We start from the raw sequence: 19,676 nt of genomic DNA, 5'->3' as shown, positions 1-19,676 counted from the left end.
CCTATTGGTTACGGTTCCCAGAAAGTCCCGCCCCCTCAGCTTCCAGCCCGCCTACCGGCCCGGCTTCCCTTGTTTTCATTCCCCCTGTCACACGAGGCTGTGTGGAGCTCTAAGTGGGAGGAGCAAAGGACATGGAGGGACGGGGGCGGGAAGAGAGAGGAAAGTGAAAGGCACTGAGCGTCTCTCTTTCCCCAGTCGGACGCGGTTCTCGACTGCTCCCGGCCGCTGCTGTATTGTGGGATCGCGGCGCCGTGCCGGGGCCGCTCGGCTGTGCCGGGGCGTCCACTAGCTAGCGCCTCCTGTCGTCTGTGAAGCCACCCTGCTATTCCTCAGCACCCCAGCGCCCCCCACCCCCCCATCCCCTCCTCCTCCATCCTCCAGTTCAAAATGGCGGCGGCGGCGGCAGCGGCGGCGGCGTTGGCTCCTCCGGGCTGCCCGGGTTCGTGCCCCAACTTCGCCGTGGTGTGCTCCTTCCTGGAGCGCTACGGGCCGCTGCTCGATCTGCCCGAGTTGCCGTTCCCCGAGCTGGAGCGGGTGCTGCAGGCGCCGCCGCGGGACGTCGGCAACGGGGAAGGTAAGCGAGGGGCCCGAACGCCCGGCGGGAAGCGGCCCTGGCACGCTTCTTCTTTCTGCTCTTCGCACCACCCCTGGGCCTCCGTGGCTCTATCTGCCCCCTGGGGTGCAGCTCCGCCCGGCCGGTCTTCTCGGCCCAGCCCCCGGGGGTCTCGGGCTGTGAGGAGGCGGGGCGGAGGCCCCCTGGAGCCACTCGGCCGGGCGCCGAGCGGGTGGCGGGGGAGTCGCGGGCTAGGTGTGGGCGTGGGGCGGGAGGGGTCATCGTGCGGAGCGGCTGCCCCCGGGGCTGCTACCCCGCGGCAGAGGCCGGCCCTCCACCCCGTCTCCCTCTCGGTGGCGGGGGAAGGGGAGCGCAGGTTCCGGCCAGCCTTGCGCTTTTCTCCTCCTCCTCTTCTCTCTTGCTCCGCTTCCCCTCCTCCCACCCTCCTCTTGACCATCTCGGGAGAGGCTGGGCTCCTCCCGGGGCGCCCCCTTTCTTTCCCTCCACCTGGGTGGGCGGGGGCCGGCGGACACTTCAGCTCTCCCTCTAGTGGGAACTCCCCGGAGAGAGTCGGCTCTCGTCCCTCTTGGCTTCTCCCCCGAGGGCCCATTTAACCCCCCAAACTCCTTCCTGCCAGTAGGCAGATTTGCTCCTCCCCCGTGGGAGGGGGGTCCTCCTCCATTCTCGCTTTGGGGGACTAAGTCGGCTCACCTCCACTTTGGAGCGTAGAGGGTTAATTTCTCCTCCCCATAGTTTTTCTCCGTCTTCTCCATCCCAACACCATCCTCCCTCCCTCCCCCCCCCCCCATAGAAAAAGCATCTCCCCACTTTTTCAGTCCCTTCCCCCTTCATCTTGGCAGCCAGGCTTAGGGGAAGGAGAAGTCGCCCTCCCATCTGCCGGGTGGGGTGGTTAATATGTAGGCTGGAGGAGGGGCTCCGACGCAGGGGAAACAGTTGAAGAGGTGCTTGTTGCTCATGTTTCTCTCCGGTGCCGCTGGTCTATTATTGGTGTTTGCAAGTGGTGCTGCTTCCACAGAAGGCCACCGCGCGGGCGCAGGGCGCATGCTCCGCCCGGCCCCATTGAAACTTCCTGCTGCTGCTGCTGCTGGGTCTTTTCGCCGGAGCATCTCAGCGTTTGCGCCCGCTGCCTCTAGCCCGCACACAGCGCGCACACTCTCTCCCTATTTATTTCCGATCCGTGCCTTTTTCTTTCCTTTTCTTTCTGGCACATTTCTTCCCTCAGAGAAGGTTTTTTTGTTGTACTCTGATCATTGCCTTTATCTGGGCACGGCCCTTGACTGGAGAAGAAACGTTTTCCAAATAGGTCTTTTTTTTTTTTTTTTGGTCTGTATTCGATGGCCAAAGTGGACTGGGTATTGTACAAGACAGCTGTTTCTCTTCCATCTTCAATTCTCCATAGAAATGAAGTTTCTGTTAACTATATATTTACATTGTTAGGAAGGGCCCAAGTGTGAAGTTCTTTAAAATATTACCTATAGAGAAAATGATGTTATGTTACCAGGGACCCAAGTAAATACAGTAGTTATGGTGCAGGCTTATATTTCTTCTTTCTTACCGAAATCATCTCTACTCTCTGGCACATAAAAGGCTAATTTTTTATATAATATAAAATAGGAGGGTGACTAGTTACATTAAGACTTCATATAAAAGCTTCCTATAGAATTTCTTTAAAACTTAAGTCCTCCAATATAGTAATTTAATTAGGTTGTATTTATATTTAATTTCTAAGGAATTGGTCATTTTGAGTTAGAATGCCTTAGTAATTTGCTTTTAGGATACCTTGGGAAATGATAGTAATCTATCAGAGGGAAAATGTGGGAATTTGGGGAAAGGGATTGCTGATAAATTGTTTTTGGAATATACTTTGACCATATTTAAAGGCAGGGATAGACCTCTGTGATGTTACTGTATTTTGCCCCTCCATTCCTTTTAAGTATCTTGGCAACTACATTTGGCTTATATTAATAACAAGATAAAAAAATCAGAATCAGTTTAATATTTCATGTTATCTTTCTATTTAGAATTGAACCATGAGACACCAGCTAAGTAAAAAATGGGAAATAATATGGTCTGAAAGATTATACCAGTGGGCTCAGCCACTGTATTTCCAACTATAATATGTCTTGTCATAAGGTGACCTAACAATAATTATTAATATTACACAATGCAGGATACTTGGCAAATGAAAAGTCTCTGCAGGTGAAATGCCATTACTGTGCATGGCAAAGATTGTCATTTTCAGGCCTTTGGTGATGGTTAACCTATTTGAAATAGTTGATGAAACAATACTGGTCCAACCAGCAAGATTTGAATTGAGTCTTTCTGGAAGGAGTTGTGTATTAGAAAGAATTAAAAGATATGGGTTTTAGTGTTGAACTGTGTAATATGTGGGTTGTAGTACAAATTACTTAATTTCTGTGAACCTCAGTTTCTTCAGTAAATTGGAATAATTTCAGGATCAAATGAAATGTTTCAAAAATCCTTTCGGCTGGGTAGCTCAGTTAGTTAGAATGTCTTCCTGATACACCAAGGTTGTGGGTTTGATCCCCTGTCAGGGCACATATAAGAATCAACCAATGGCCCTAGCTGGTTTGGCTCAGTGAATAGAGCATATCTGCCTGCGGACTGAAGGGTCCCAGGTTCAATTTCTGCCAAGGACACATGCTCAGGTTGCAGACTCTATCCCCAGTAGGGGGTGTGCAAAAGGCAGCTGATGGATGATTCACTATTGCTGTTTCTATCCCTTTCCCTTTCTCTGAAATCAATAAAAATATATTTTAAAAAAAGAATCAACAAACAAATGGGTGGAACAACAAATTGATGTTTTTTTCTCTCTCCCTCTAAAATCATTCAATAAATTAAAAATGAAAAACAGAAAAAGAATTCTTCATTCAAAACTCCTTTCATAAACTATGCACCTACAGATATTCTTGTATTATAAATTTTATTACAGATGTTTGTGAGATAGAAGACACACAGGTGTATTTGGAATTAAAATGATAAATTTTTAGCATGTGAGAAAGTGGTTTGAGCAGATATGTTGAGCTATTATGCTCTTGATGAGAAAGTCTGTTATAGTCAGATGAGTTTTGCTCTTTATAAATTTAAGTATATTTTTAAAACGCAGTTCTTAATGCTGTTTAAAGGGTCCTAGTTTCCTAGTGTGGTTATCCCTTGAAAGGCACTTTTTTTTTGTAATCCTCATTCGAGGATATTTTTCCATTGATCTTTTAGAGAGAATGGAAGGGGAAAGGGCAGCGAGACAGAGGGAGAGACACATTGATTGGCTGCCTCCTGCACTCGCCCCGAAGCCTGCAACTGAGGTATGCATCCTTACCCGAATCGAACCTGAGACCCTTCAGTCCCCGGGTGGACGCTCTGTCCACTGAGCCAAACCGGCAAGGGCTAAAAGGCACTTTTTAACATACATATATCTTCTTCTGAGTTGCCAGTTTAGTACTTTTTACCTAGGCATTGTGATAGGTGTATCAACATTTATGACATCCTTTGGAGGATACTATAGTTCTCTGTATTGCCCTTATTTAAGCACTTTATGATTTTTCCTCTAAAAATTTGTGCATTTTAATTTGACATTGTGGCTTCAGCTTAGAATGTTACCTTCATCCCCACAGAGTTAATTATTAAATTTGGTTTTATAAACCACTTGTTCAGTTTTAATGATATATAATAGCTGCCATTTATTGAGCATTTACTATGTGCATGCAGCTCATTATTCCTTACAACTTCTTTTGTTGTTGTTGTTGTTAATTCTCACCCGAGGATATTTTTCCATTGACTTTTAGAGAGAGGGAAAGGCAGAGAGAAACATCGATGTAAGAGAAACACATCTATTGGTTGCCTCCTGCACAAGCCCCTACCAGGGCCTGGGCCGGGTAGGAGCCTGCAACCAAGGTATGTGCATTGACCAGAATCGAACCTGGGACCCTTTGACGCTCTATCCATTGAGCCAAACCGGCTAGGGCTACAATTATTATCTGAGGTTGCTGCTATTAATTTCTTTTTGGCAGGCATAGAAGCTGGGTTTAAGAGATTGATTCAGCTGCTTAATGCCCAAGATTATATAGTTATTGGTAGAATCTGATTTCCAACCCAGGTCTGAGTCCGAGCCGCAAAGTTATATAATACCTTACCATGTGGCCATGTTTCCCAAACTTCACCACGGCACCCCCGGGTATTGCCACCAACTCTCAGAGGTGCTGCTGCGAACTTTAAATTTTCAAGGGAGATAGAGCAATGCTTGACATCTCTTGGTTGCCTAGTGAACTACTAGCTTGAGAGAGTTCATGGTTTCAAAATTAGATTGTGCTACATTCCTTTTGATGACATATCTTTGTGAGTTTTGAGGGTTTCTGTGATAAAATGCAAACACTGCATGAAAATAATTGTGGAACAGGAAATAAGAATAGCAGTGTCCATTCTGATTCCAAAGTGTTAGAAGTTGTGCAGTGCCCAACTGTAATACACATTCTATAAGTAGTAATTGTGGTTATTTAAGAATGAATTTTTTTTTTTTCTGCTGAGATAGGTTTGTTTTTCAAATGGCTGCTAAGAGTAAGTGGAACCGTTATTCTTTCTTGGCCTAAGCCTGCTATGAAGGAAAACATTACTGAAATACTGAGGGTAACATGACCCTAGAAAGCTTGGGAACCTGGGTTCTAGAGCAGCAGTCACCAACCTTTCGGACCTCACCGACCACCGGTTGGCAACCGCTGCTGGATAGTCTGGAGACCATCTTTGCATTTTTAGGGCTAGAAAGAAAGGACATTCACATCTATTTTGCCTTTATTTTGCAGGGAAGAAAACCAAGGTGCAGAGATTGATTTCAAGTGTATACAGCTAACTGACCATTGGTGTTATTCAGACTGTTACTTGAAAAATTCACCTAAAAGCTGAAATTATTAGCAAAAAAAAAAAAAAAAAAGATTTCTTGTTGATAGTCATCAGACTAGGAAAATGGTGTGCCCCCTGAAGGTGCAGTTTTATTCCGTCCCTCCTCCCTCACAATCTACTTTAGCTCTCCCAATTCTGTGCTGTCGGGGCTTCCCCAGCTTCCTCCTGACCTGGAGGTGGATGACCAGGCGATATGGACACAAGTAAAAGTGGACATTAACTTTGTGGGATTACCAACTCTCAAAGCTCCCAAGCATCTTTCCTCTCCTGTAAAGGACATTCTTTTTAAAGAGGAAAATATACTTTTTCATTCTTTAAAGATAGTCTCTACATGGTATTGTTTGAGACATTATATTTATCTAGTAAGTGTCTATTAAAGTATGTATGGATAATGTATTATCATTTCCATAATTTGTACTATGGTTGACTGAGTTATTTGTATAGGGTAAAGGGTAAAAAAGTGGAATCATTAGGGTTTTTTGTTTGTTTGATTTTTTTTTTTAAGATTCTATTTTTTTAGAGCAATTTCAGGTTTGATTTCTTTTTTACACTTACTAATAATTTGGGGTGTAACTCTTACAGTTAAAATGTCAAGTATGGATATACCTTTTATATTTAACTGGAGCGGTGGCTGTAACTTATTATGTTCTCCCTTACTGCTGCTGATTGAATTGTGTGACAATAGTTTTTAGGTGCATTAGATAAAGTAGAAACGTGACTTGGTCATAACTGGAGCCACCATCTGTTGCTTTAAACAAAAGATCTTAGCAGATGCATGTGTTGGGAGTTATGTGGGTCAACAGTGGTAGACCATTGGTAGTAGCATTGCTGCAACCAGAACGTGGTTTGGTGGAAGAAAAATTTTGGCTTTCCCACCTTTGATAAAAGAAACATTCTTTAGGCTTTGGTAGATAGAAAGAGAGAAATGTATTTCTTCTCCATCCTTTTTGGTATATCACAAAATTGAGGTAACCAAAAGTTATGGAGGTTTGGAGGGAGGTTGCTGGCTTTGTCCCAGAATTGGAGATAACAGGAACAGAAGGATTTTTCTGGCTAAATGGGGCTGGTTAATGCAAATTGACTAACTTGTTTTTTAATTACTAAGAAGTTTGCCTTGAAGTTTCTGTTCAAGTCTTAACTGTTACGAAAGGCAAGCATTGCCTTGGCTGGTGTGGTTTAGTTGATTGGATGTCATTCTGTGCACTGAAAGGTTGCCTATTTGATTCTGGGTCAGGGCATATGCCTGGGTTGTGAACTGGATCTTTGGTAAGGGGGCATGCAGGAGCCTATCATTGTTGTGCTCTCACATAGATAGTTCTCTCTCCTTCCTCTCTCTCTAAAAATTAATAGAAATATTTTTTAAAAGGTAAGCATTTATTATCTACTTTATTTAATATGTGTATTAAGTAAGTATCTGCTATATGCAAGTACAATAAACATTGTGGGGATTTCTTTCTTTTTGGCTTTGTTTTCCTTTTTATTTAATTTATTTGGGTGACAGTGGTTAACAAAATTATACAGGTTTCATGTACACTATTCCACAACACATCATCTGTACACTGTATTTTGTGCTCACCACCACAAGTGAAGTCTCCTTCCATAACCATTTATCCCCCCATACCCTCCTCCACCTCCTACCATACCCTGCAATCACCACACTGTTGTACCTGTCCATGAGTTTTTTTCTCTTTTTTGCTCAATCACTGCCACTTCCCCACAAGCCCCCATCCCAACTGTTATCCTGTTCTCTATAAGTCTTTCTCTGTTTTTCTTGTTAGTTCATTTTGTTCATTAGATTCCACATATGAGTGAAATCATATAATACTTGTATTTCTTTGAATGGCTTATTCACTTAGTATAGTGCTCTCCAAGTCCATCCATGCTGTGGCAATGGGTAAGATTTCCTTCTTTTTTATGGCCCAGTAGTATTCCCTTGTGTAAATATACCACAGCTTTTTTTATCCACTTATCTACTGATGAGCACTTGGGCTGCTTTTAAATCTTGGCTTTGTAAATAACACTGCAATGAACATGGGGGAGGGTGACATATATTCTTTCTAATTAGTGTTTGGGATTTCTTTGAATATATTCCCAGAAGTGGAATCACTGGGTCATAAGGCAGTTTTATTTTAATTTTTTTAGGTAATAATCTGCATCATAAGGCAAGGCTATGATGGGGGCGTGGGCAAGTGAGACAGTAATTGGCAATAGGGTAAGAATTGTTGTAATGTTGCTATTATTTACCTCAAAGGTCTCATCCAAGTGGACTAATTTAAAATCTGGTTTGGAGATAGCCGCCCCAGGTCTTGGTGAAAATTAGGTTGGATGAATGATGTTGCCATGGATTCAGACGGGAAAGGATGTATTAATTGAAAGTAGAACTTAAAAGAGTGGCTCAGTGTCTGAGCGTCAACCTATGAACCAGGAGGTCACGGTTTGATTCCCAGTCGGGGCATATGCCTGGGTCTTCTACCAAGATTATTTAATCCTTACAACCACTCTATTACTGTAACTACTTTTACTTTATAAAGAACTTACATCTTAGAGGTAAAGTAACTTGTCTGGTTACACAGCATTAAAGAGTTGGAGGAACATTTGATAGTATAATGATAGTTTACAGTGCTGTGGGAATTTAAAACTGGGCAAATCTGGCTTCAAGAGCCCTAGTTCTTGACCACTGGACTGTCCCCTCAGCTATGATCTTATGATTGTACTATGATCCTCAGTACCATGGTCTTGGTCTGAACACTGAGCAATGATCTGAACTCTTAGGCTTCTGAGTCAGATTATAGCATGCTTTTCTACTCATATATGCTATTTTACTTTTAAAAGTTCTAATTATATTATTATGAGCATTATTTTTTTAAAATATATTTTATTGATTTTTTACAGAGAGGAAGGGAGAGGGATAGAGAGTTAGAAACATTGATGAGAGAGAAACATTGATCAGCTGCCTCCTGCACACTCCCCACTGGGGATGTGCCCTCAACCAAGGTACATGCCCTTGACCGGAATCGAACCCGGGACCCTTGAGTCCACAGGCCGCCGCTCTATCCACTGAGCCAAACCGGTCAGGGCTAGTATGAGCATTATTATAAAACGTATACTATTATAATGGGATGCTGAGATATGTGTATATTAAGAGTAAAGAAATGCAAATTTATAGATACAATTGAATGCCTTGAACAAGAATCTTTACCTGGCCCAGCCAGTGTTGCTCAGTGGTTGAGCATCAACCTTTAAACCAGGAGGTCACAGTTTGATTCCTGTGGGTGGTGGACTCGATCTTCAGTAGGGGACATGCAGGAGACAGCCAATCAATGATTCTCATCATTGATGTTTTTGTCTCTCTCTCCTTTCCCTTCTACTCTGAAATCAATAAAAATACATATTTTTTAAAAAGAATCTCTTTGGTTCATCATTGCTTAGGACCGTAATGTTCCTCAGACTTGGAAATAATTCTTTTGAATCTTTTTTTTTAAAATATATTTTATTGATTTTTTACAGAGAGGAAGGGAGAGAGATAGAGAGCCAGAAACATCGATGAGAGAGAAACATCAATCAGCTGCCTCCTGCACACCCCCTACTGGGGATGTGCCCGCAACCCAGGTACATGCCCTTGACCGGAATCGAACCCGGGACCCTTCAGTCCACAGGCCGACGCTCTATCCACTGAGCCAAACCGGTTTTGGCTCTTTTGAATCTTTTTGAATTAAGACCCCCATCTCCTATATTATAAAGTTTTGTGCAGTAGGTCATCAAAGGCCTCCAGGGTTCGTTCCCCTACTGTTATGAATTCCATTTACCCTAAGTAAAGAAGTGGCCTTGTTTTTTCCTTTTAGCTTTGTGTTTTCAACCTTTAGTATACTCAGGTAATTTAATCAATTATTTCTGGCTACACATTAGAATGACCTTAGGGAATCCTTTTGAAAAATACTGATGCCTTGGCCTTGTCATAATTCATAAAATCAGAATATTTGGAGATTGGGGCCCTGGCATCAGCAATTCTTTTTTTTTCTTTCATGCTTTTAAGTCCAGTGATCCATGATGGGTTTTAGATCTTGCTGAAAGCAGCCATAGTCATTGACTGCACAAAGCCCTCAAAAGCCATGATCCGCTCCTCCAGTGCATCTGTTTCAACTATCTTCTACTGTACACTGCATTTGAAGTTTTTAAATTCCATACCCCACAGCAACCAGTTTAAAAGAGCCCCAGTCCAAGCTGTCTGCTTGAATGCTCCTGACACAATGCTCTACTTTTGCCATGTCTGACTTGTCATCCCAAAGTTTCGCATCTAATAAGATGGAAGACTTGGCTTTCTTTGACTCATACTGTGCAAGGTGTTCTTCCCTTAGCCTCTTCACTTGTTTGCTTTGCTCTTCCTCATCAGATCCAAAGAGATCACTGTCATAATTGTTTTTACTGTCTGTAGCTCCACTTCCTGTGGTATCTTCCACATTAGCAGGGCCATATTTTCTGAGAGCTTTCTTTACTCCTGACAAGCTGGCCTTTTCCTTTTCCTAAGACTTGATGTGATGATTATACCAATGTGGGGGATGATACAAGTAGGTGTTGGGCTGGAGACTGCTTCAAATACTGCAGCATCTGTGATGGCACACACCCCTCGCTGTAGCTCTTGTCCCCCAGGTAGTTGTTGAGCACCTGGAGGTTGGTGGGACTTCTCAGGTCTCCAAAACCCATAGTGTAGACTGACCTGGAAAGGTGGGGGCAGTAAAGGAAAGAGGAGTGCAGTCAGTCTTGACAAGCACTAAGAGGGGAAAAAAGGGCATTGGCAATTCTGATGTGTAGCCAGGAATGTCTGTTGTCACCTGGTACTTTACTTCAAATTTTGTCTTAAAGTCTACTTTGTCTCAGCATTACTGTAGCCACTCCAGTTGTCTTTTGGTTACTGCTTTTCATGGTGTATCTTTTTCCATCCTTTTAACTTCCTTGTGTCTTTAATTCTAAAGTGTGTCTCTTGTAAACAGCATATATTTGTATCATGTTTACATGGTCATATTTGCATGAATCTAGTTATGTAAAAAATGATATAGATGTGTAATTGCTTTGGAAACAGAAAAGAGCAAGCATCTAACTTTTTTCCAGGACATATATCAAAGCATCACTGTAGTCATTATGGAAATTTGAATGGTTGAATAGGAGATGGAAAAGCATTCCAGGTAGGGAACAGCATGGGAAAAGTCATAGAAGTGTGAAATATTCTGTATTGTCCAGGCAATTGTTAACTTTAGGCATTATGTTTCTAAAAGATTTATGGTTGAGGAACTTCAGACCATGTGAGAAAATTAGATTGGGACACATGAGTTATAAATATCTTGAAGTCTTTTCTTTTTTTAAAATGTTCTTACTGACCTTGGAGAGAGAGGAAAGGAAAGGGAGGGAGAGAAAGAGAAACATCAATCCAGTGCCTCCTGCATGCTCCCTATGGGGAATTGAGCCTGCAACTTGGGCATGTGTCCCCACCTCAGGACCTCTTGGTTCTTGGGTCAGTGCTCAACCAATGAGCCACACCAGTCAGGCCTGAAGTTTTTATTTCTGATACTAAAATTTTTTGAGTTGTTGGAAAAGCAGAATGGGCAGCTTGAGGATAGGGAAATCAGCTAGAGGTTGTTAGAATATTACTAGAGGCCTCTTGCAATCCAGGACCCCTGGACTTTTTGGCCATTTCTTCTTTTCACAATAAAATGAACTATTAACTCCTCACTCTCTAAGTCAGAAACTTAGAAATCATACTAAATTCTTCTTACACAAAGACCCTTCACATCAATTCTACCTACAAAATCTCAGATTTATCCTTTCTTCTCACTCCCCACAGCGTTTGCCCCAAATCATATCTCACCAGTCTATATATATAAAAGCCTAAGCAACCGAACGACCGAATGACAGAATGACCAGTAGCTATGACACACACTGACCACCAGGAGACAGATGCTCAATGCATAGGATCGGGCTCCCTCCTGTCTGGATTGGGCCTGTGGTAGTTGGACTCCCTCCTGTCTGGATCAAACCTGCGGGGATAGAGCTGAAACCGGCTATCTGACATCCTCTAGGGCTTATGGAGAATGGGTGTGATTTCCTATTTTTAAAAATTCAGAATTCTTGCCGAAACCGGTTTGGCTCAGTGGATAGAGCGTCGGCTTGTGGACTGAAAGGTCCCAGGTTCGATTCCGGTCAAGGGCATGTACCTGGGTTGCGGGCACATCCCCAGTAGGAGATGTGCAGGAGGCAGCTGATCGATGTTTCTCTCTCATCGATGTTTCTCTCTATCTCTCTCCCTTCCTCTCTGTAAAAAATCAATAAAATATATTTTTTAAAAAAAATTCAGAATTTTAATGAACATATACAAGCACTATTTGAAGAACTAGCTGTGTTAAGTTTATAGCTCACTAAAAGCTTGCTTTGAATAAACAGATTAAGGCAAATCTAAACTTATTTTATCGCTTTTTTGTTTTTGTGAATTATTTAAGTTGCTATACATATGTAAAATGTATATTTAACATTTTGTTAAGGGCAATTTTTAGAGTACATTATTCATGTACTTAAGGTAATTAACTTTATTAAACTATCTTGGCATTGGTGTTTAATTGTATTCTTTCATAAGTAAAGCTTTTTTAACTGAGGTATTTTTTAAAATTTTCTTATAATTTTAGAGATTGCTGTGTTCTTCTGGTTAAAGATTTGGTAGTTTGTTGAATATTCTTTCTGTTTCCCCCCTCCCTACAAAGAAATGGAACTTCAAATTGAAATGCCATTCTCAATTGAGAACAGATAGGTAAAATATATTGTGTGGATTGAGTACCTTATATAGATGGGAAGTACATAAGTAAATGTGTGTTGTTTGTGTAGGTTGATTGCTAAATAATTCTTGACTAATTTGAAAGATTCTTTATCAGAAATATTTGAGTTGAATTCCATATCAGGGGTGACTTTCTCCAACTGATATACATGGTATTAGACACTATGTGGTAACTCAAACCTGTAATGTTACTTGAGTTATAATTAAAAGTCTGGTCTCAGGCCATTTAATTAGTGAAGTCCATGTCTTGAAAGACAAAATGTTAGCACTTAAAGAAATTATATATATTTCTTAAGCTAGAATTATCAATAATGTAAATAATCTGTCTATAAGGAAATTAATATTGGGAGGTTTTCTCTAAGTTTTATACTAGAGCACAGTAAATTGCTTTTTTAATAACTGTAATTTACACAAAGCAATATAAGAATCTTAATAGGCTTCCTCCCTGACCCTGCCTCTCAGACCCACACTCAACCTGCCATATATTAACTACCTGGGATTTTAGTCCCATTTTGTCCTTCATTTATTTGTATGTTCTTCAACAATGATTTAAATTAAACTATGTTTTAACAGTTTATTTGCTCACCATTGTTTTTGATTCCCACATTTTCTCTTAGATTAATTCTTTTGCTATATTACATTCTTTTTTCAAACAGGGTTTCTAAGTGGTGAACTTTGAGTTCTTGCATGTCTGAAAATATATTTATTTTGCCCCCTTTTCTGAGTGCCCATTTAGATTGAATACAGTTTTCCAGTGTTCAAATAACTTCCCCCCAGAACTTTGACAATATTGCTCTTTTATCTTCTAGCATCCACTGTTGCTGATGAGAAATCTGTCAATCTGATTCTTGTTCCTTTGTAAGTGAGTTTCTTTTCTTTCCTGAAAGATTTTCATGGCTTTTTTTTTTAATCCCTGAAGTTCTGAACTTTTTTAGGATGTTCCTTTTCTTTCAATATCCTTGCTTTTGCTTTTACAAGTTACAGATTTATTTAAAGTCCTCTGGGTGTTACTGCTGTTCTGATTCTCTTTCCTCCATTCCCACAGGCAACCACTGTCCTCCATTTTGGAGTTTATTATTCCCACGAACAGTTTTATACTAAGAGTATATATTTATGTATCCATAAATGATACATGGTATGGGTTTACATGCTTTAAAACTTTATATGTAAATGGTATAATACTGTACTCATTCCTCTACATCATTCCTCTACAACATCCTTTTCCCCCCTTAAACACGTTTTTGAAATATACTCCTGTTGATGCATGTTATTTTAGTTCTTTACTTTAACTCCTGTATAGTATCCTATTACATGAAAATAATGTAATTTTTTTTTAAATTGAATATTTAGGTTTATTTTGTTTATTTTTGTGCTGTTAGGAGAAATGCTGTAATGACCTTTCTAGTGATTTTTGCCTAGAGGTGGAATTGCTGAGCTGAAGGTATATATTAGCCTTAGTATAGCCAGATTGCTCTTGGCTTTATCAGTTTATACACTGCCAGCAGTGTATGAGGGTTCCCATTTATTAGATAGTCAACACTTGGTATTATTAGACTTTTAAGTTTTTGATAATGTGGTTATGAATTAGTTTCTTATTGTTACTATGATAAGGTTGAACATTTTTTCATGTTTTTCCAGCCATTCAGTTTTCCCTTCTGTGAATCATCTTTTTATAACAGCCTTCCCCATTTTCTTTGTGGTTATCTGTTTTCATTGTTTGTAGCAGTTCTTTATTTTGATGTTAGTTCTTTGTCATTTTTATTTGCAATGTAAATATCTCAATATTGCTTACCATTTTTACTATTTTTATAGTATTTCCTGTTGACCCAAACTTTAAAATGTCAGTGTGGTATAATTGTCAATCATTCATTCGTTCGTTCATTCATTCATTCATTTATAATTACACTTTATGCTGTTTAAAAAAAACCCTTTTTATGATTCTGAAGACTCTCATCTGTATTTTCTTCTAAAAGTTTTGTTTTCCAAGTTATAGCCTTAAACCTGCTGGAATTTAATTTTGGGTAATGTGTGAGGTTTTTCCCCCTTCACTAATTTGTAACGCCACCCCTCATATACCAATTTCCATGTATGTGTGGGCCTGTTTCTAGGCTCTCTATTTGTTACATTGATGTTTTCTTAACCACATGGTTTTATTTACTATAGCTTTAATTTAAGTCATTCTATCTGATAAGGCAAGTTCTACCTTGGTGTGTTTTTTTTCTTTGAAAAGCTTTTGGTTATTTCCTGTCTCATTAGAATTTTAGAATCACCATATCAAATTTTACAAAAATTCTTGGTTGGCTTTTATTCTGACACCAACTGCAATACCATTCAATTTTGACTCTAGCCACCTGAAACTAGAGTCAGATTCCACAGGTGGAAAGGTACAGTCACCAATAAGACAGCCCCCATGTCAGATGTCAGCTATAAGTTCCCGTGACTCCCTTCAGGTTTGATAATTTGTTAGAACTACCCACAGAACACAATAAAGTGCTGTTTTTACGATTATGGCTTTATTTAAAGCAGGGGTCCTCAAACTACGGCCCACGGGCCACATGCAAATACAAATATTGTATTTGTTCCCATTTTGTTTTTTTACTTCAAAATAAGATATGTGCAGTGTGCATAGGAATTTGTTCATAGTTTTTTTTTTTTAAACTATAGTCTGGCCCTCCAGTGGTCTGAGGGACAGTGAACTGGCCTCCTGTTTAAAAAGTTTGAGGACCCTTGATTTAAAGGATACAAATTAGGACCAGCCAAATGAAGAGACATATAGGGCAAAATCTGGGAAGGTCTCAGCATAGGGCTTCCATGCTCTCTCCCTATGGAATCAGGTGCATCACCCTCCCAGCACATCAATGTATTCACCAGTCTGGAACCTCCAGTGACCTTCGGTTGTAGCAGTTTTTAGTGGAGTTTTGGCCATGTGATTGAACTCAACCTCCTGTCCCTTTCCCCTCCACAGAAGTGGGGCTGATATCATGTGGCTCAAAACCCCAACTTATTGGTCTTTCTGGCATGACTAGTCCCTGTTCTTGAACCCTTACATTTTTCTGGGATAAATCCCACTGGGTCATTTTATGTAATTTCTTTAGTATGTAGCTGGATTCAGTTTGCTTGTATTTTGTTCAAGATTTTTGTGTCTATATTCATAAAGGATATTTATCTATAGTTTTCTTGTGATTTCTTTGTCTGTTTTGGTATCAGGGTAATGCTGGCCTCCTAGAGTGAGTTGGGAAGTATTGCATCCTTTTCTGTGTTTTGGAGGCGTTTGAGGATTGGTGTTAATTCTTCTATAAATATTTGGTAGAATTAACCGGTGAACCCATCTGGTCCTGGGCTATTCTTTGGGGTAAGTTTTTTGATTACTGACTTAATCTTTTTATTTGAATACCTTCTGGGTATTCAGATTCTGTATTTCTTGAGTAACTTTTGGTAGTTTCTAGGAATTTGTCTGTTTCATTTAGGTTATCTAATATGTCGGCATTCATTTGTAAATAGTATTTTCTTACTAATTCTTTTATTTCTGTAAGGTCATTAGAATATTCCTTTTATTCCTGACTTAAGTAATTTGAGTCTTTTTTCTATATTTCTTCATTAATCAAGCTAAAGGTTTGTCACTTCTGTTCTTCTTTTTAAACAACCAACTTTTGGTTTCATTGAGAATGATTTTATTTATATTAAATTTCCAAATTAGGCAAATCCATAGAGACAGAAAGTAGATTAGTGGTTGACATGGATTGAGGTGGGGAAATTGGAAGGAATAAGATTTATTTCTGGGTTGATGAAAATATATCATAATTAGGGTTGATGGTTGCATAATACTGTAAATATACTAAAACCCATTGAATGTAAGTGCCTAAAATGGTGGGTTTTATGTTTGTAAATTTTATTTCAGTAACATTTTTTTCCCCAAGAGTTAATTGTCTATAATAGGTCTATTTCTGGATCCTACATTCTGTTTCAGTGATCTGTTTGTGTATCTTGAGGCCAGTTCTCATTGCCTTGACTTAAACTCTAGCTTTGTAATAAGTCTTGAAGTCAGATAATTTAAGTCCTTCAACTTTATTCTTTTTAAAGGGTGTTTTAGCCCTGACCGGTTTGGCTCAGTGGATAGAGCATCGGCCTGCGGACTGAAAGGTCCCAGGTTTGATTCCAGTCAAGGGCATGTACCTTGGTTGTGGGCACATCCCCAGTGTGGGGTGTGAGGGAGGCAGCTGGTCGATGTTCCTCTCGCATCGATGTTTCTAACTCTCTATCCCTCTCTGTAAAAAAATCAATAAAATATATTTTAAAAAAATAAAGGATGTTTTAGCTATCGTAGGCTCTTTGCATTTCCATATGAATTTTAGACTAAGCTTAGAAATTTCTACATAAAAGTTTCCTGGAACTTTTATTGGGATTATGGTGAATCTGCAGATGAATTTGGGGAAAATTGACACCTTAAGATATTGAGTCTTCTGATACATGAGCCTGGTACATTGCTCCATTTATTTAGGTTTTATTCAGTTTTTCTTAGTGTTTTGCAGTTTTCACTGTATAGGTCTTCTACATCTCCTGTCACATTTATTCCTGAGTATTTTATGTTCCTTCCTCTTTGCCTCTTTACCTAGATAGCAGCTGGGGCAATTGTAGGGTTGATCTTTGTTTCTCATCTTTCATATATCACTCTTCACTCTCTTTTATTGCCTCTTGTATAATGTCTTAATTGCCATTGTTTCATATATTTTGTTTCATGTTGTTTCAGGCAGGTAAGGTAAATATAGTCCCTGTTACTCCATATTTACTAGAGACATAAGCCCATTACTTTTTTCACTGTCATTTTAAGGGGTTTGGGCAGCAAGGTCAGCATACCATCTTGATGTAATGTATCTCTGTCATTCTACTTTTAGAGAATTAAAATTATGGGTCCCTTTTATTGCCCACCTACTGTATGCTAAATCTTCTCTATGTCTTATGAATAAAACTTTAATGGAACTTACATTCTAGTGGTCTCCAACATTACATGGCGAACTTAATGTCTGCTTACATGAAATAGGAAATATATGCTTTCCTTAAGGGTTCATTGGCTTGAAAGAATCACAACCAAGACATTTATGTTAAAACTATAGAGGCCCGGTGCACGGATTCGTGCACCAGTGGGGCCCCTTGGCCTGGCCTTTGTCCTGTGACAATCCAGGACCACTAGGGAGATGACAGAGAGCCAGTTTTGGTCCAATCCCTGCAGGCCAGGCCAAGGGACCCCACCGGTGCATGATTGTAGCCACCGACCTGGGAGGGACCATGGGAAATTGACTGACTGAAGAGGGACCGAGGGAGGGCTCCAGGGCAGGTCCAGCCCATCTGGCTAAGTCCCGATTGGCCGAACCCCAGCAACAAGCTACCCTACCAGTTGGAGCGTCTGCCCCCTGGAGGTCAGTGAACGACATAGCGACTGGTCGAACGGTTGAATGGTCGGACACTTAGCATATTAGGCTTTTATTATATAAGATACCAGTTTTAAATTTAAATAAATATACATCTATTTACCAAAATGTCGAATAGGCTAGCATTGACATTGTATCATTACCTTTATATGAAATATTCTCACCTCAGTGTGGTAAATTTTTTTACCATGCTGATCAGATATTCTGATGGATAGTTAATAATAACTTGGCTAAGTAAAACACAGGATAGTTTAATAATTAAGTTTGGTAGTTTGGTAAACCAAATCCCATGCAGTATCTCTGGTGAGAAATAATGGGAAACAATGTGGTATAGAGTTTTTTTAATTGTTGAAAGTATTACAGATGTCCCCTCTTCTCCCCCCCACCCCCCATTGAACCCTTCCACCTTGCTCCCCCCTCTGGCCCCCCAGGCCTTCACCACACTATTCTCTATGTCCATGGGTTATGCATATCCTATCTAATAATAGACAAACATGGTAATTGACTGTACCTTTGCTACGCCTCCCATCGGCTAATCAGCGAGATATGCAAATTAACCACCAACAAAGATGGCGGTTAATTTGCATCCATAGGCGCAAAGCGGCGGAGTGAAGACTGAAGGCGGCTCCAGCCGGAGCCGCAAAGGCTTGAAGGCGGCTCCGGCTGGAGCAAAGTCCCGGGTGCCAGAGGAAAACCAGTTCCGGCAGCCAGGGGAAGGGAAGGCCTTATTGCACGAATCTAACAGGCCTCTAGTATGCATATAAGATCTTTGGTTAATTCCACCCCCTCCCCCATCCCTGCCTTGGTATAGATTTTTAAAAATGGTCTTTACTGTTAGCTGGTTTAGAATCTTAACCTTTCCACTTGATATTTGTGTCACCTGGGAAAGGTATTAACTTCTGATCTTCATCAAAATGGAGACAATAATATTTATCTTTAAAGTTGTTTTAAAGGATCTGATATTATCCTCCGCCCCCCCATTTTCTTGAAATGTTAAAAACCAGTATATGATATGCCTGTTGTTTCTTTTTAGATAGTTCATGTATAAAAATAGATCCATTTTTTTGAAGTTGTACAGTTGTTGTTTTTTTAATTGTTTTATTGCTTAAAGTATTACAAAGAGTATTATATATGTCTCCTTTTTTTTTCTCCCCTTGACCTTCCCCTAGCCTCCCATACCCCCCAGTGTCTTGTGTCCATTGGTCATGCTTATATGCATGCATACAAGTCCTTCGGTTGATCTCTTACCCCCCCGCCCCCCAACCCTCCCCGGCCTTCCCACTGTAGTTTGACAGTCTGTTCGATGTTGCTCTGCCTCTGTATCTATTTTTGCTCATCAGTTTTTAATGGCCTTAATTATCCATAAATGAGTGAGATCATGTGGTATTTTTCTTTCATTGACTGGCTTATTTCACTTAGCATAATGCTGTCCAGTTCCATCCATGCTATTGCAAATGGTAAGAATTCCTTCTTACATCAGCATAGTATTCCATTGTGTAGATGTACCACAGTTTTCTAATCCATTCATCTGCTGATGGGCACTTAGGTTGTTTTCAGATCTTAGCTATAGTAAATTGTGCTGCTATGAACATAGGGGTGCACATATCCTTTCTGATTGGTGTTTCTGTTTTCTTGGGATATATTCCTAGAAGTGGTATTACTGGGTCAAATGGGAGTTCCATTTTTAACTTTTTGAGGAAACTCCATACTGTCTTCCATAGTGACGGCACCAGTCTGCATTCCCACCAGCAGTGCAGGAGTGTTCCTTTTTCTCCACATCCTCTCCAGCACTTGTCATTTGTTAATTTGTTGATGATAGACATTCTGACAGGTGTGAGATGGTACCTCATTGTTGTTTTGATTTGCATTTCTTGGATGATTAGTGACTTTGAGCATGTTTTCATATGTCTCTTGGCTTTCTGAATGTCCTCTTTTGAAAAGTGTCTAT

The 19,676-nt window shown here is 40.4% G+C and overlaps 1 protein-coding gene and 1 pseudogene across 10 annotated transcripts in view; one reads left to right on the top strand and one right to left on the bottom strand.

The window, feature by feature from the left end:
• The first annotated feature begins 93 nt into the window (after window positions 1–93).
• The window catches only part of RSF1 (remodeling and spacing factor 1), a 130,062-nt gene continuing 110,479 nt past the window's right edge, over window positions 94–19,676 (top strand). For all 9 annotated transcript variants that reach the window (XM_081100092.1, XM_081100091.1, XM_081100087.1 and 6 more), the window contains exon 1: window positions 94–574. In XM_081100092.1, coding sequence (XP_080956218.1) covers window positions 388–574 — 187 coding nt within the window. In that variant the 5' untranslated portion in view covers window positions 94–387. The remainder of the gene's footprint in view (window positions 575–19,676) is intronic.
• Window positions 9,540–10,186, bottom strand: LOC308525114 (elongation factor 1-beta-like; annotated as a pseudogene). The gene has a single exon. The product of its transcript is annotated as an elongation factor 1-beta-like (transcript).

Source organism: Myotis nattereri (assembly GCF_964212035.1).
Source record: "Myotis nattereri genome assembly, chromosome: 9".
Classification (NCBI taxonomy): Eukaryota; Metazoa; Chordata; class Mammalia; order Chiroptera; family Vespertilionidae; genus Myotis; species Myotis nattereri.
The sequence above is the reverse complement of the archived record's forward strand: the minus strand, read 5'-3'. Positions and strand labels throughout refer to the sequence as shown.